This window comes from Neomonachus schauinslandi, chromosome 11, assembly GCF_002201575.2.
Source record: "Neomonachus schauinslandi chromosome 11, ASM220157v2, whole genome shotgun sequence".
NCBI classification, from domain to species: domain Eukaryota; kingdom Metazoa; phylum Chordata; class Mammalia; order Carnivora; family Phocidae; genus Neomonachus; species Neomonachus schauinslandi.
In genome coordinates this window covers 7,379,130-7,395,919 of record NC_058413.1, presented here as the reverse complement: position 1 = coordinate 7,395,919, position 16,790 = coordinate 7,379,130, and the positions used below count along the sequence as shown (strand labels likewise).

Here is a 16,790-nt window from a genome sequence, read left to right as displayed (position 1 = left end):
CTAAGACAGAAGAAGGGAAATTGATATTGGGTAAACCACCTTAGAACACAAACTGTCCTTCAAGGTGGAAAATTAAAACCGCCTGCCCTGTCCTCTGTGCAAGACAGACGGTGTCGTCCCCGTGCTACCCAAGCCCTGCGGTGAGTGAACAGACCCAGGCTCCCAAGCCAAAGCCCAGCCCTGCCACTCACTGGATGATGCTGAACAAGTGTCTCGCGTGTTTGTGCCTCAGTGTCCCCCTCTGGGGAAAGATAAGGCACCTACCTGCAAAGGGCGGGACAAGGACCAAATGGGTGAGTGTCTTGTGTGTCATTGTATAATGTTAGCTATCATGTTCAGTATTTGAACCGGTAGGAGCTCAAGCAGATCCAATCAACGGGAACTCAGCCATCTACTGATCCGGATGAGCCACCCCAGGGGTCAAGTCCTCCTGGGGGCCCTTAGTCAGCAGCATCCTTGATTTAAAGAGTGAATTCTGCATGGTTGGAGACAAGGAAATAGCAAGGTTATACTCATTACCAAGGCCTGTGGATGGGGGATCTGAGCTGTGGCAGCAAGTCTGCGTCCTGTGGTCAACCCGGTGGGGGTGGGAATGTGGGGAGCCAGATTGGCAGCTGTGCATTTGCAGCTCTCCTCTCTCCTCCTGCCGGCTAAGAGGGCTCTTCTGTTTGCTTCTCCTGGTGATGGAAATAGTGAAGTTGGTGTCTGAAGGCCGGGGGACAAACTGATCTAGATAGGAATGGGCTTGGAGGGGACAGGGCGAAAGAAGAGAAAATGGAGAGAATTGGGAGCTGCAGGGTCAGGGAGGGAGGGAATGATGGGCAAGAAGAAGACTTGGGGCCAGTCTTGCCAGGAGAGCTTGAGAGAGCAGAGGTGATGTCTAGGGCGCCTGGGTGGCTCAGTTGGTTAAGCGACTGCCTTCGGCTCAGGTCATGATCCCGGGGTCCTGGGATCGAGTCCCGCATCGGGCTCCCTGCTCTGCGGGGAGCCTGCTTCTCCCTCTCCCACTCCCCCTGCTTGTGTTCCCTCTCTCGCTGTGTCTCTCTCTGTCAAATAAATAAAATTTAAAAAAAATCTTTAAAAAAAAAAAAAGAAGTGATGTCTAAAAGGGGTCTCTAGAGGTGCGTGTTGTTCAAGGGGCCGCCACCCCATCTAAGCCTCCTCTCAAACACCTCCTGGATAATCTACCCTGTGTCTGAGCTTCCATGAGTCTCATTTGGGAGTTGGCTTTGTCTCTTTCTGGAAACTGGCCATACAGTGTCCACTATAAGAGCGGCCGCTTCACCCACACTACCACTTTGAAGCTTCACAACCTGGTTGTTGTGGTATTGGTCAGGGTCCTTGGCGGCCTGTCCCAGACAGGGACCACAACTGTCTTCAGCAGAAAGGATGGTTCTTGGAAGGATACTAAGAACTCATAGCATCCCGATGGAGGTCTCAGGATGCTGGACATCAGGTTTGGAAAAAAGAGTGCCCAGAGGCTGGGCAGCTCAATCCGCAGCCAACACTGCACATCAGGAACAAACTATTGCCCTTGCCAGGCACTGTGCCCTCTGTCCCTCACTCAAGAAACTCAAGATTCAAGCTTCAGGAGAGACTCCCCCACCCCCACCCAGGACGGGGCACGGAAAGGAGCTGGCACCTTTGGATTCTGGGTAGGAGGCTGAAGGGCTACACCTAGGGAGAACTACCTCCAAACAAAGATATTGTGCTAACGGATAGGTGGGGCTGAATGCTGGACAGACCAAGCAGGGAAAAAAAGAATCCTGCTCTGCAGTAGATTCTATTATAAACATCCCTTATTATAAACACTATAAACATTCTAGAGATGAGAAACTTAGGCTCCAGTAGTTAAGGGAAACTCATACAGCTGGTAAGAAGTGTGACTTCAGAACCTGTGAAGCCATCCTGCTTTTCTGAAGTTCTTTTTTGCCTCCCCTACCCTTGCAGAAAATATGAATTAGCGAATCCTATGGAGGGAGACAGGGAAATGATTTGGCTACAACTGGCACGCATTGGACACAATAAAATTGGGTAGGTAGATAAAAGAAGGGAACTGGGAAGCAGAGGAGAAGTCGTTTGGACACGTTGGATGGGGCGGGCTTGAACACTGGTCAGAGCTGAGTGATCCAACCTCCCCAGTCCTTAACTCTTTAAATCACCTAGTTCACGCTTTACCAGCCACTGAGAACTTTTTAGACGCTCCCTGGCCGCAAGCCAAGGCCGAGAACTGCGCCGTCACTTGCGACCGGCTCCCTGGACCCGGGGAAGGAGGACGCAGGCCCCGGACAGGCGGTGGCTGGCGGAGACTGACCCGGAGGGGCGGGGGCGGCGTGGAGGAGGCGGAGGCCGGCTGCCAGCTCCACTCCGGCTCGGCTACCATGTCCCGCCAGGCGAAGGACGACTTCCTGCGGCACTACACAGTCTCCGACCCCCGGACCCACCCCAAGGGCTACACCGAGTATAAAGTGACCGCGCAGGTGAGGTGGGGCCCGGCGGGGACCTTTACCCTTTTAACAAGGGGGGGGGGTGGCAGTGTTTTACTTTAAGGCAAAGCACTGCTGGACGCTCCCTTTTTAGACGACAGAAATGCATTTCCCCTTTAAGGGGAGGCTGCGGTATAGACTTCGTTTACATCTTTAGCCATCGGGGGTGTGGCCCTGGGAGGGCGCTGTCCTTTTAAAAGGGCGTGGACGGCAGTTCTCGGAGTGGGAGGGGTGGGTTCCCACGCCCAACGTGTGGTGTCTGCACATCAGGCTGGGAATTTCTTTAAATTAACACGAAAACTGTGGCTCAGTCCAAATATTAGTTAGTTCTCCAATCTCTTGGAGTAAGTCGTGTTAACTGGTTTGTTTGATATTTACATAAAAGCCCTTTTTAAGAGTTTAATTTTTAATTTTTTCAAAAAAATACCTGTGACTTTAAAAATTCATACAGCTCGAGAATTTTCAAGAGTAAGTCTCTATCTTCACCGTCCCAGCAGGAAGTCAATAGGGAAAGACTAAAGTTGACTACGAAGCAGTAACAACTTTGTAAGCAAATTTTATAGATACATGGGGGAAATCATGAGAGGAATTTAAAAATAGAATGATATCCGAGAACTGGTTGGGGGAAGACTTTTCACCGTAAATTGTTTTGTACTTTTAGCATTTTAAACTAGGCAACTATTAAACTGGTGCATTCGTAACTATTAAAGGGAAGCAAAAACACAGACACTTCCAAAGTGTATACCTCTGAGCAGGCAGTGCTCAGATCAGGATATAGACATTTCCTTCACCCCAGAGACTTTCTTTGTATCTTTCCAATCTATAGTTCTCCTCCCACAGAGGTAACCACGGTCCTGACTTCTGTCACTGTAGATTAGTTTTGTCTGTTCTTGAACCTCATCCGAATGAAATCATTACACAGCAAGTACTCACCTGTGTGTGGCCTTTTCACTCTCTATGTGATGTTTTTGGAATTCATGTTGTTGCATGTATAAGTTGTTTGTTCCTTTTTATTGCCATGTGATAGGAGTCCCTTGTAGAAATATACCACCATTTCTTTATTCATTCTCTTGTTGTTGGACATTTGGGTTGTGTCTAAAAAAATTTTTAGTTGTTACGAGTAGAGTTGTATGAACATTCATGTACAAGTCTTTTTATGGACATGTGCACCCATTTTTTCTTGGTATGTACCTAAGAGTGGAATTGCTGGATCATTTGATAGCTACATGTGTAGTTGTCCTAGAAATTACCAGTTTCCAGGGCGCTGTTTGCTGTTGGTCCTAACTGAAACTGACAAAATATTTAAAAGAATGTTTAAGTAGCTCTGTGGTTGGAAGTTGGCCAGGTTGGTGGCTGATATTCAGAGCCTGATAAGAACTTGTGGGGTTTTTTTGTTTGTTTGTTTTGACCTTTATCCCTATGCTAAATGTACCCAAAGGGACAGAAAAACCTTTCAACATAGATGGATGTGTCAGTCTTTTGATATCTTTTAGGTGGCAATCCAATTCCCTGAGGAATTAAAAACAGCTGTCCTTGTTTTACACCTGAGTCTTTTTTTAAAAAGATTTAATTTAATTTTTTTTAAAGATTTATTTATTCATTTGAGAGAGTGAGAATGAGAGAGAGTGCATGAGAGGGGGGAGGGTCAGAGGGAGAAGCAGGCTCCTCGCTGAGCAGGGAGCCCGATGCGGGACTCGATCCCGGGACTCCAGGATCATGACCTGAGCCGAAGGCAGTTTGCTTAACCAACTGAGCCACCCAGGCGCCCTTATTTAATTTTTTAAAAAGATTTATTTATTTGTCAGAGAGAGAGGGAGTGCACAAGCAGGGGGAACAGCAGGCAGAGGAAGAAGCAGGCTCCCCGCTGAGCAAGGAGCCTGATGCAGGACTTGATTGCAGGACCCTGGGATCATGACCCAAGCTGAAGGCAGATGTGTAACCAGCTGAGCCACCCGGGCGCCCTGGAGCATGCAACTCTTGATCTCAGGGTCGTGAGTTCAAGCCCCATGTTGGGCTTAGAGATAACTTTAAAATCGTTAAAAAAAAAAAAAGAAAGAAAGAAAGAAATTACCAGTTTTCCAAAGTGGTAAGGTACTTCAAAGTACTTTTATAATCCCATTCTCACCAGCACTTGGTATCATCAGCATCTTCAATTTTCAGCATTGTAGGTGTGCCTGGGTGGCTCAGTTGGTTAAGCGTCTGCCTTCGGCTAAGGTCATGATCTCAGGGTCCTAATATCAAGCCCCACATTGGGCTCCCTGCTCAGCAGGGAGCCTGCTTCTCCCTCTGCCCTTCCCAACCTCTTGTGCTCACACTCTCTGTCTCTCTCTCTCTCAAATAAATAAAATCTTTTTTGAAAAAATTCGGCATTTTAAGTGGGTGGGTGTGTGATATCTCCCTGGAGTATAATTTGCATTTCTCTGATGACTAATGATGTTGAACATATTCTCATTGTCTTATTGGCCATTCAAACACCTTCTTTTGTGGGAGGTGCCTGCTCAAATATTTTGCCCAATTTCAAAAGTTGAGTTGTCTTTTTAGTATTGATCTGTAGTTCTTTATATATTCTGGATATGACTCCTTTGTCAGGTATATGTATTCCTCAACAGTTTTTAAATCTAGTTTCTTTTACCCAAGATATTTCAGGCCAAGTCTATTGTGAAAAGCAAAGGCCAGGGTTTGGGTCCTACCGGTCCCTCTTACTTGGTATGTGATTTTTTTTTTTTATTTTAATTTTTTTTTATTCTTATGTTAATCCCCATACATTACATCATTAGTTTTAGATGAAGTGTTCCATGATTCATTGTTTGTGCATAACACCCAGTGCTCCATGCAGAACGTGCCCTCCTCAGTACCCACCACCAGGCTAACCCATCCTCCCACCCCCCTCCCCTCTAGAACCCTGTTTGTTTTTCAGAGTCCATCGTCTCTCATGGTTCGTCTACCCCTCCGATTTCCCCCGCTTCATTCTTCCCCTCCCGCTACCTTCTTCTTCTTCTTTTTTTTTTTTTTTTCTTAACATATATTGCATTATTTGTTTCAGAGGTACAGATCTGAGATTCAACAGTCTTGCACAATTCACAGCGCTTACCAGAGCACATACCCTCCCCAGTGTCTATCACCCAGTCACCCCATCCTTCCCACCCCACCCTTTTTTTTTTTTTAATTTTTACTTTTAACTGAGGTATAGTTGACATACAATATTATGTTAGTTTCAGGTGCACAACATAGTGATTCGACATTTATATTCATTATGAAATGCTCACCATGGTAAGTGTAGTTGACCATCAGTCGCCATACAAAGTTATTGCAATATTATAGACTATATTCCCTATGTTGTACTTTTCATCCCTATGACTTATTTATTGTACAACTGGAAGTTTGTACCTCTTAATCTGCTTCATCTATTTCACTTATCCCCTCCATCCACCTCCCCTCTGGCAACCACCAGTTTGTTCTATTTATGAGTCTGTTTCTGGTTTTGTTTATTTTGTTTTGTTTTTAGATTCCACGTATAAATGAAATCATGTAGTATTTGTCTTTCTCTGTCTGACTTATTTCATGTAGCATACATAATACCTTCTCAGTCCATCCATGTTATCCAAATGACAAGATTTCATTCTTTTTTATGGCTGAGTAATATTCCATTGTATATATCTACGACATTTTCTGTATCCATTCACCTATTGATCTATTGATGGACACTTAGATTGCTTCCATATCTTGGCTGTTGTAAATAATGCTGCAATAAACATAGGGGGATATATATCTTTTTGAATTATTGTTTTTGTTTTCTTTGGGTAAATACCCAGAAGTGAAATTACCGTATCCAATGGTATTTCTATTTTTAATTTTTTAGGAAACTCCATACTGTTTTCCATATTGGTGCACTGATTTACATTCCCTCCAACACTGCATGAGGGTTCTCTTTTCTCTACATTTTCACCAACACTTGTTATTTCTTACCTTTTTGTTCTGACTGGTGTGAGGTGATATCTCATTGTGGCTTTGATTTGCATTTCCCTGGTGGTTAGTGATGTGGAGCATCTTTTCATGTGTTTGTTGCTTATCTGTATATCTTCTTTTGGAGAAACGTCTATTCAGGTCCTCTGCCCCCCCCCCTTTTTTTTTTATATTTATTGAGCTACCTTTACTAGTGTCCTCCCTCCCTTCCTCCCTCCCTTCCTCGAGCCAGTGGGGGATGCAGAGAGTGTGGGAGAGAGACAGAATTTTAAGTAGGCTCCACACCCAGCTTGGAGCCCTACATGGGGCTCGGTCTTACAACTCTGAGATCATGACCTGAGCCAAAATCAAGAGACCCACACTCAACCAACTGAGCCACCCAGGCACCCCCTGGTTTTTTAAATTGGATTGTTTTGGGTTTTTGGTGTTGAGTAGGAGTTCTTTATATATTTTGGATATCACCTCATTATCAGATAGATCATTTGCAAAACGTGCCATGTGATCTTGCCACAGGTCACGTCCCCTCTCTGCCCCTCCACTTCCTTATCTGGTAAATAGGTCTGTTAATCCTATCTGCCACCTTGGGTTCTAGGATAATTAAAAGGAGATGTTTGGAAACCTATCAAGTAGTCCACGTTGTAGAGTGTTATTTTCTAATTATTATGATTATACCATAGTGAGTACAGAGTCTTCTTCCCAGCTCAGACCCCATTCTTCTCTTCTGGAGGTTGCAACCCCAGTGATGTTTTCTTCCGCCTAAAGGAGTGTTTTGCCCACAGAGGCTTCCTCACTTACAAAAGGGAGTGGCTCCTGGGACAGAACCTCGTTCTTTAGAGAACTGGAGGTTCTTTCGTTTCAGAAGGAGATGCAGGGACGTGGCCCCTCGAAGGAAGTGAGGTAGTCCTGGCTTTGTTAGCACACGTGTGAAGTCTGAAGTCGGGATGGCACAGAGATTAGCATGACCCCGCCCTAGGATGCCCGCAAATTCATGAAGGGACTGAGATAAAAGTTGGGCTGAGGACCACAGGGTCTGGATGGGATCCTCCCATCTGGCACATGAAGAAACTAGCACGTGATAGAAAAACTGCTTCAGGTGACACAAAGCCTTGAAGCCAGGACACCTTGATACCAGTGGCCAAGAGCCAAAGGCCACAACGAGGGCTGGGAGGTACCTGGGGCATCGCTGCATTTTACTGCGCGATGGGGTGTCAGATGTCAGTCTCTGGTCTCACCTGGTTCTTGCCTTTCTTCCTCAGTTCATCTCAAAGAGGGACCCAGAGGATGTCAAAGAGGTGAGGCTCCTGGGAGGAAGGGGGACCATTCCCTAGTTCCAGATGCAGGCGCAGCAGAGGAACACGTGGGAACTCGGCGGCGCTGGGAGGAGCAGGCGCGGGGCCCCGACGCACGCACGCGCTGGCCCAGGCTGGGGGTGGGGAAAGCCTCTTTCCACCGGCACCACGGCCGGCCTGGGCCAAGTCTCGGGTCCCTGGCAGGTGGTGGTTTGGAAGCGGTACAGCGACTTCCGCAAGCTGCATGGGGACCTGGCCTACACCCACCGCAACCTCTTCCGCCGCCTGGAGGAGTTCCCGGCCTTCCCCCGCGCCCAGGTGTTTGGTGAGTGTTGATCTAGGCATTCAGGCCAGAGATGGAGGGAGAGGTGGGCAGAGGGGACCCCTGCTGGGCAGGGCGGGGAGCTGGCTGGGGGGCCAAAACCCCCAGCAGAAGCCACTTTGGGGGAGGGCCCTTAGAGACAGCCTCATTTCACACATGGGGAAACTGAGGCTCAGAGCAGCCTAACCCTCAGTGTGTGTGGAGCCCTTCAGCATTCCTTCTTCTTTAGCCCCATTTTCAAGACAAGGCAGCTGAGGCTCAGGGTCACAGAGGGGCTTGGCCTGTAAGTGGCAGAACCAGAATTCCTCCCCCGGAGCGGGGGTCTGCGCTGTCCAAAAACAGCAGCTGTGAGCCAGAGGTGGTGAGTCTGAGCCGAGGTGTGCCGTGTGGGTTGAATGCACACTGAAATAGACTGTAAACTATGGCGATAATTTATATATTGATCACAGGTACAAATGAGACTATTTTGGATATACCGGGTTCAGTGGAATAAATTATTCAAGTTGAGTTAACCTGTTTCTTTTTAACGTGGCTACAAGAAGATGAATAATTGCACATGCCACTCGTGATGTATTTCTGGTGGACAGGACCCATCTGTTAGCTGGGTCTCTAGACTCCCGTGAGATACTCTTTCACAGTGAGGCGAAGGGTTGCTGCCCGCAGGGGATGCAGGCTGTGGGCGGTGCGGCCAGCTGCTAGGTCAGAGGTAGTTCATTCCGCTGCAAGCCTAGAACAGAGCAGGGAGACTGTGAAAAAGGAGGTACTTGCTGTGTGACCTTGGGCAAGTCACTTCTCCTCTCCGAGACTTCCTTTCCTCTCCGTTACATCAAAACCATCTGAAATTATTTTGTTTCTTGTTGGTTGCCCACCCACCTCCCGTGTCTAGGATGTGAATCCATGAGAGCAGAGACCTTGCTTTCCTTCCATTCACCTTCTGAACCTAGCACATTAGTAGGTGCTCCGTAAACATCTGGTACATGGAGGCCTAGGGGGCTTGGTCCCTGTTTGCAAGCAGCCCACGCCCGCCCCCCAGGAGGAACCAGGGAAGATTGCTGGGGGGATGGCCGGCTGCCGGGATCCTCTCCGGCAGAAGCAGGAAAGTGACCCCTGTGGCTCGCTGTTTCTCTCCCCACCCCTCGTCCTGGGGGGCGCTGCAGGCCGGTTCGAGGCCTCAGTGATTGAAGAGCGGCGGAAGGGGGCTGAGGACTTGCTTCGCTTCACTGTGCACATCCCCGCGCTCAACAACAGCCCCCAGCTCAAGGAGTTCTTCCGGGTATGTGTCCCTGCTTGTCCCTCCTCCCCGGCACCTGGGAAGCCCACCTGCCCCCTGGGCTGCACCCTGAGACTCCCACCCGCCCCCTCCCCCGCCCTGTGCCTGTCTTTCTCTCCTGCAGGGTGGGGAGGTGACCCGGCCCTCCGACATGTGCAGAGACCTGCACATCCTGCCACCCCCTCTGATCCCCACACCGCCCCCTGAGGATACCTGGTTGCCCCAGCCGCTCCCCACAGAGAGGAGAGGCCTCGAGGAACTGGACGTGCCAGGTACATCAGGGTTGGGAAGGGAGCCAGGGATGGAGGGCCTGGGGGTGGTGGAGAGCACACACTTCCTTCTCGGTGAGCTTAGTAAAAACTCTGCAGTATGTCCCAGTTCCTCTACCACTAACGTGCTGAGGAGCTCTGGCCAGGCCATTTTCCTTCTCTAGGCTACAGCTTCTTAGTCTGTAAAAGGGGTACCACCCTGACGAGGAGTGGGCTTGTCTATGCCCGTGGGTGCCACGAGGAGTTAGTGAGAGGGTAATTGTGTTTTGGAAGCTGGGAAATGATAAGGACAGGCATGAATGTCCCCATTGATTGGTTCCACAGCGGATCCCCCACCATCCAGCCCTGCCCAGGAGGCCCTGGATCTCCTCTTTAACTGTGGGAGCACCGAGGAGGCGTCCGGTTCCCCTGCCCGAGGCCCCCTCACAGAGGCTGAGCTTGCCCTCTTCGACCCCTTCTCCAGGGAAGGTAACAAGCTGGGACAAGCAGAGGGGGGCTGAGGTGGGGGCAAGGAGGGCGGGCAGAGCCACCGACGAGCGTGTGTAGTACCTGTGTAAATGCTAGAAAGACGCCCCACTCCGGGCAGTTGGCAGCCTTAGTGAGCATTGGAGGCCGGCACCCCGGTGCCAGGGCTCATGAGCTGGATGTCCCTGGACAGTGAGCAACCAGGGAGAAAGAAAAGGGAGATCTTCTCAGGGACAGGTGGATTTTCTCCCCAAGAAAGCTCTGGAACAGGCAGGCATCACATGGTCTTGGGAGGATTTGAGTTCTTTCCGTTGGAAGCCCAAGGTGGGGGTTTCCTGGCCGGCTTAGGGTCGCGCTGCAGATCCTGAAGGCAGGAGAGGCCTGTTGGTCAGGGGAGTGAGACTTGGGCTCAGAGGAGGAGGCCCTCCCACAGGAGGCCCAGGCATGTGGGGGCACCACAGACCCGCCATAGCGGGGGAGGCCCCCTCCCCTCTTCCCGTGGAGGCCTGGGTCCTGGAGCTGAGAGTCCCAGGCTCTGAGACACTGCACCTTTTCCTTCTCAAAGTCTCCGACCCGGTGCTGTTGCTGCAGCTGGGGCGTTGAAGCGGCTGATCTGCTTCAGGATCATCATGAAAGCGTTTCAGTTTGGAATCCTCCCATCTTTTTAAGCCCATTTTGTTGGCTTTTCTTCTTTGCCCTTTGGTGACCTCCCGGGCACACCCTCAGCTTTGTGATCAGGTTTCAGGCATCTGGGTTCGCTCACCCCGGGTCCGATCCAAATCGGGACCTCAGTCTTCCACCCAGTTACTCAGCTCCAAACCACCGCCCTGCTCGCCTGAGAGGAGTATCCTTTTACTCTTCTTGTTCTGCTTCCTCCCGTCCCTGCTCCTTCAGCCCCTCCACAGCTGGGATGGGGAGAAGGAATTAGGGGGAAAGGTGAGGGTGGTGCCACCGGGGCCTGCCTGCCTTGCCCCAGCTGAGCCCCCAGGGGTGTCCAGTGGCCAGATGCTCCGACAGGAGCCTGTCAAGATTCCTAGGACGTAGCTCCCATCAGACATTCCCTTGGCCCATAAGAAAACTCCCGAACTCTGGGACGCCTGGGTGGCTCAGTTGGTTAAGCGTCAGGGTCCTGGGATCGAGCCCCACATCAGGCTCCTTGCTCAGTGGGGAGCCTGCTTCTCTCTCTCCCTCTGCCTGCCGCTCCCCCTGCTTGTGCGCTCTCTCTCCCTCTCTCTGACAAATAAATAAATAAAATCTTAAAAAAAAAAAGAAAGAAAAGAAAACTCCCAAACTCTTGCCCCGCCAAAGCCTGGAAGTACAGTTTGCTCAGATGTTGCCTCATCTCCTTGCCCCACTGTTGTGGGCACCTCTAGCAAGTCCCTCAACATCAGAGTCCTCCAGGCAACGAGCTGGCATTCGTCTCTCTCTTCAACACATGCATCAAACTCTCGTACTCATGTTAGGGCATCCCAGGAACTCCTCTGCCTTCTGTTCCATGAGCAACACTGGCTGTATGTCCAGCTGGGAAGTGAGAGGTCATCTTCCCTTCCTGCAGGAGGCCTCCCAGTCTCCTCACAGGGTCACTGGGATGGAGTTAGACCGGTGAGTGGTGCGCCATGGTGCTTCCTATTCTGGCACCTTCCCTCCAAAGGCCTTTACGCCAATGATGGACCAAATCTCTAGCCTTCTCTTGTATAAGCTGCAGAGGGTATGTTTGGTCCCCCTTTTGGCCAGTCCTGGGGTATATAAGGGGACCTTCTCTCTGGAATGTGAGGACACCCACCACCCACTGTCTTCATGTTTGGGTCCTCAGCTGAGGTTGTAAGACCTGAGATTCTCTGCATCTATTATTCCAACATTCCAAGGTTTGGAGCATTTCTACCCTTGGCCTGACTTAGTTGGTCTGGCATCCTTCAGTTAAACTTTACGGAGGGAATTCTTAGATTTGTAGATCAACTGTAGTCAGGAAGGAAGTAGGCCCAGTGACCCAGACCTCGCAAACTAATGTTAATATGTACCTAAAGAATTAGGAAGGTAATACTGTTTTTACAAAAGCACAGGAACTCCACCAATTAAACCAATCGTGGCTAGTCTGTTATATATGAATGGCTTTTGAATTGCTCAGGCACTGCTTCCCTCCACCTGGGCAGGCTGGTACCTTGATGGGCAAGGGAGGTCTGGGGATGGGCCGCAGGCCCTGGGAAACGGAGGGCAGTCTGGCCTGAGCCCTCCGTATCTGATTGTAGAAGGTGCAGGCCCCAGTCCAACCCACATGGGTGAGCTGGCAGCGATGGAGGCAGAGTCTGAAAGGCTGGACCAGGAACCCTGGGAGCCTGGAGGGCAGGAGGAGGAAGAGGACGAGGAAGGCCGGCCAGCCCCTGCCTACCTGAGCCAAGCCACAGAGCTCATCACCCAGGCCCTGCGGGATGAGAAGGCAGGTGCCTACCCTGCAGCTCTGCAGGGCTATCGGGACGGCGTGCACATCCTGCTACAGGGCGTTCCTGGTGAGTACGACCGGAAGGGGGAAGGTTAGGCCTAGAGTCTCAGACGGTGGAGGGAAGGGAAGGGAAAGTGAAAGACAAGTCAAGGATCAGAATTGGTCATCACTGACAAGCTGTGCTACCGTGGGCAGCTTCTTTACCTCTTGTGGCCTCAGTTTTCTTATTTGTAAAATGGGGAGAATGGACCTGATTCCCAGGGAGGTAGGGAAAGACACATGTTGATGCTCTGTGAACTGTAAGGGGCCCGACCAGGGGTTTTGAACCCAGGGATCTCAGCTGAGCCATTCTCTCTTCACAGGTGACCCATCACCTGCCCGCCGGGAGGGTGTGAAGAAGAAGGCAGCCGAGTACCTGAAGAGAGCAGAAGAAATCTTGCACCTGCACCTGTCCCAGCCCCCCTCCTGAGAGGGAGTGAACCCCTGCCCAGGACTGTAGCCCCAGCACTGCCAGCTACCCCCTTTCACTCTCCCTGGGGCCTTGCCTGATATCCTGGTCTTGTAACACTAGGCGTCATTTCTGTATGTAACTGGACCAAGAATGAGACAAATAATGAATTCAGAGCTCCTTGACAACACCTGCCACTTTGGAATCAGGACAAAACACTTAAGCTGATCCTGCCTGTCTGTCTTGCATGGGCAGCATCCCTGGTCCTGAACTGGCTGTTCACCCATCTAGAACCGGGGTCTGCAAACCATGGCCTGCAGCCACATCTTGCCCACGGCCTTTTTTTTGTAAGGCCCGTGAGCTAGAATGGTTTTTACATTTTTTATTTTTTATTTTTTTTTATTTTATTTTTTTTTTTTTAAGATTTTATTTATTTGCGAGAGAGAGAATGAGAGACAGAGAGCATGAGAGGGAGGAGGGTCAGAGGGAGAAGCAGACTCCCTGCTGAGCAGGGAGCCCGATGTGGGACTCGATCCCGGGACTCCAGGATCATGACCTGAGCCGAAGGCAGTCGCTCAACCAACTGAGCCACCCAGGCGCCCTACATTTTTTAATAGTTGAAGAAAAACCAAAAGAATAGTATTCTGTGACAGATGAAAATTACATGAAATTTAAGTATTAAAAATAAAATTCTGTTGGAACACAATCAGACTCATTCACTTAATATTGTCTTTGGCTGCTTTCCCACTACACCAGCAGAGTTGAATAGTTGCTGAGTTGCCCAGTTGCGACCTTCAAATCCCAAAGCATTTACTATCTGGCCCTTTGCAGAAAAAGTCTGCTGACCCCTGATCTAGAAAATGGGGAGAATAGTCTCCAGGGAAACGAGAGTAGAGAATGGCAGGAGGCCGATTGAACCAGGTTATTGGGTGAAGGGAATGATGAAGAGGAACCCAATTTGGGGTTACCCATTTTGGAAGGTGCCCAAAGGCTAAGAGCGAGGGTTCAGGGTTCGGTGGGCTGAAGCCTGGGAGGGCGTGGCTCCATTCCTCCCCCGCCCCTCCGGCGAAGTGATTGGTTGCGGAACGGACTACAAACTGGTGTATCATGGGAGTGGGCTGGGCTGTGCGCGGGGCATCCTGGAAGCTTTGGCGGCGTCTGAGTCGGAAGTGGCGGCGCTGAACTACAGCGCGGTGTGTCTCGGGAGGCCCACTCCAGGCTTTGTGGGAGGGGGCGGGGCCCGGCTGGGATCCGCCCGCCCCCGCGCCGGGGCCCCGGCCGGCCTCCGCCAGCCCTCGCGCAGAACGGGGCCAGTGGCCGCCGTCGTCTCCGAGATGTTGAGGGCTTCTCCTTTCCCCTCAGCGCCCCCATGGCCGGCTGCGAGCTGCCCGTGGGCACTTGCCCAGACATGTGCCCGGCCGCCGAGCGCGCCGAGCGCGAAAAGGAGCGACGCCTGCACCGCTTCGAGGTGGCGCCGGGGGGCCGCAGCGACCCGCCCCGCGCGGACCCAGAGCGCGCCGTGAAGGAGTACAAACGGCCGGCCGCCGGCAAGGCGCGGCCCCCGCCGAGCCAGCTGCGTCCGCCGTCCGTGCTGCTGGCCACCGTGCGCTACCTGGCCGGCGAGGTGGCCGAGCGCGCCGACGCCTCCTGCGCCGAGGTGGCCAGCTTCGTGGCGGACCGGTTGCGCGCCGTGCGGCTGGACCTGGCCCTGCAGGGCGCGGGCGACGCCCAGGCGGCGGCGGTGCTGGAGGCGGCGCTGGCGGTGCTGCTGGCCGTGGTGGCGCGGCTGGGGCCGGACGCGGCGCGCGGGCCCGCGGACCCGGTGCTGCTGCAGGCCCAGGTGCAGGAGAGCTTCGGTTCTCTGCGGCGCTGCTACGGGCGGGGCGCCGGGCCGCATCCCCGCCAGGCCGCCTTCCAGGGCCTCTTTCTGCTCTATAACCTGGGTGAGTCGGGGTCTCGGCGGCGGGGCGGGGGTGGTGCCTCCGTGGTGACAGTGGAGGCCGGGGAAGGAAAGAGAAACTTGGCAATCTCGCCATTAGCTCCGTCCCCATCCCTGCCTTCTAAATGTGCGTCGAGTCCATGCGCCAGATCCACTGAACCCCCCCGTGGGCCTTCTGGCCTGTCCCTTCCCCTATTTGGGTTTTTGTTTGGTTGTTTTTGTTTTGTTTTGTTTTGGGGTGTTTTTTTTTTGTAATAAAAGTGGAGAGGACGGGGTTGGAACGGAAAAATTGACCTAGTGATTTTCAAACTTTTTTTAACTCTCTGTTCAGTTTTGCAAAACAGCCAAGAATATATCTGACACAGAAGTTTCAAGACATTAGATCCTTCCAATGGATGGCTGGTGCATTCTAATAAATTCTGTTGTATTTAATTGTAATAAAATGCTCTTGGTTTCAAAACCCACTAATGGGTCAGAAGCCTCAGTTTACAAAAGTGGCCCAAGGTTCCAGTGTCCATGATTCTTCTGGAAGGGAAGCAGAAGCAGAATGTCCTCGAAGAAAAGGCTTTACCGGGTGGACAGCTGAGCCATTTCCTAATCTGTGCAGCAGCTAGGGCAGTGGAGAAAGGGCTGTGGGTTTGAAGTCAGAAAACTTGGATTTTGTTGTGTCAAATGGTACTACATTCGAACTCTTTTTTTAAATTAATTTATTTATTTTGAAAGATTTTATTTATTTGAGAGAGCGAGAATGAGAGAGAGAGAGAGCACATGAGAAGGGGGAGGGTCAGAGGGAGAAGCAGACTCCCCGCTGAGCAGGGAGCCTGATGCGGGACTCGATCCCGGGACTCCAGGATCATGACCTGAGCCGAAGGCAGTCGTTTAACCAACTGAGCCGCCCAGGCGTCCCTACATTCGAACTCTTAAGACAGTCTCAGGCAAGTCATGAACTTATCTGGGCCTGTCTCCGTCATCCAAAAACAATGCCTCACTTTCTTACGAGGATCCAGACTGAAGGGGCTCTGGCAACTCACTCAGATAAGGCTCTGGAAGGGGCTGATAGAAAAAAGGGGGCGGGAAGGTGAGCTTGGCCCAGGGGAGGGGCGTGGCCAGAGAGGAAGGTAGGCGAGCCAAGGTGCGAGATGAGCTTGGTCGTTGGCCAGAGGTGGGCCTGGCTGAGGACCCCAGCCTTTGGGAGAAGAGATGGGAGGGGGCCTGACCAGATGGGATGGAAGGTGGCCCGGTAGGGGAAAGACAGAGTTCTCACCCTGGCTTCCGCCCTCACAGGCTCCATGGAGGCCCTTCATGAGGTTCTGCAGCTACCAGATGCCCTGCGTTCCTGCCCGGCCCTGCGCAGGGCCCTGGCTGTGGACTCGGCCTTTCGCGAAGGCAACACCGCCCGCCTGTTCCGCCTGCTCCGGATCCTGCCCTACCTGCAAAGCTGCGCAGTGCGGTGCCACGTGGGCCGTGCCCGCCGGGGAGCCCTGGCCCGCCTCGCTCGGGCCCTGAGCACCCCGAAAGGCCAGACCTTGCCCCTGGGCTTCGTGGTCCACCTGCTGGCCCTGGATGGGCCCGAAGAGGCGCGGGACCTCTGCCAGGCCCATGGACTGCCCTTGGATGGTCAGGAAAGAGTTGTGTTTCTCAGGGGTCGCTACACTGAGGAAGGGCTGCCACCTGCTGGGACCTGCAAAGTGTTGGTGGGGAGCAAACTTGCAGGGCGCACCCTGGAGGAGGTGGTCATGGCTGAGGAGGAAGATGAGGGTGTGGACAGACCCACGTCCCCGGCATGAGGAGAGGGCGTGCACTCTCCCAGAGCCCAGGACTGGATCTAAGCACTCAGGTTTCTTTTTTCGTAATTCCTACACAATAAAAAGTTTTGTAGGGATAATAATTATGCTTGGTTTA

General features: G+C 51.8%; 2 protein-coding genes across 4 annotated transcripts; both read left to right on the top strand.

The window, feature by feature from the left end:
• Positions 1-2,237: 2,237 nt before the first annotated feature.
• On the top strand, positions 2,238-13,328 carry SNX15 (sorting nexin 15). 3 transcript variants are annotated; one of them, XM_021685019.1, is made up of 8 exons: positions 2,238-2,480; positions 7,706-7,741; positions 7,943-8,063; positions 9,218-9,333; positions 9,455-9,602; positions 9,924-10,067; positions 12,311-12,568; positions 12,864-13,328. In XM_021685019.1, the coding sequence occupies exons 1-8, from the start codon at positions 2,382-2,384 to the stop codon at positions 12,968-12,970; spliced, it is 1,029 nt and encodes a 342-aa protein (XP_021540694.1). In that variant the 5' UTR covers positions 2,238-2,381; the 3' UTR covers positions 12,971-13,328. The 3 variants fall into 3 exon arrangements, with proteins under 3 accessions (XP_021540694.1, XP_021540695.1, XP_044775307.1); XM_021685020.1 differs by lacking the exon at positions 7,706-7,741; XM_044919372.1 differs by lacking the exon at positions 12,311-12,568.
• An 856-nt stretch (positions 13,329-14,184) lies between these two features.
• SAC3D1 (SAC3 domain containing 1) lies at positions 14,185-16,786 on the top strand. Its single transcript, XM_021685023.1, has 2 exons — positions 14,185-14,892; positions 16,173-16,786. Exons 1-2 carry the CDS (start codon positions 14,319-14,321, stop codon positions 16,673-16,675), a joined length of 1,077 nt encoding a protein of 358 aa, XP_021540698.1. The 5' UTR covers positions 14,185-14,318; the 3' UTR covers positions 16,676-16,786.
• Positions 16,787-16,790: the final 4 nt, after the last annotated feature.

Excerpts from the sequence above, each read along its gene's own strand:
- SNX15 (XM_021685019.1), top strand. The coding sequence starts at position 2,382 with ATGTCCCGCCAGGCGAAGGACGACTTCCTGCGGCACTACACAGTCTCC. Across the intron at positions 9,334-9,454 it reads AGCTCAAGGAGTTCTTCCGG|GGTGGGGAGGTGACCCGGCC; the intron begins GTATGTGTCCCT and ends TCTCTCCTGCAG. Across the intron at positions 9,603-9,923 it reads CGAGGAACTGGACGTGCCAG|CGGATCCCCCACCATCCAGC; the intron begins GTACATCAGGGT and ends TTGGTTCCACAG.
- SAC3D1 (XM_021685023.1), top strand. The coding sequence starts at position 14,319 with ATGGCCGGCTGCGAGCTGCCCGTGGGCACTTGCCCAGACATGTGCCCG. Across the intron at positions 14,893-16,172 it reads CTTTCTGCTCTATAACCTGG|GCTCCATGGAGGCCCTTCAT; the intron begins GTGAGTCGGGGT and ends CCGCCCTCACAG.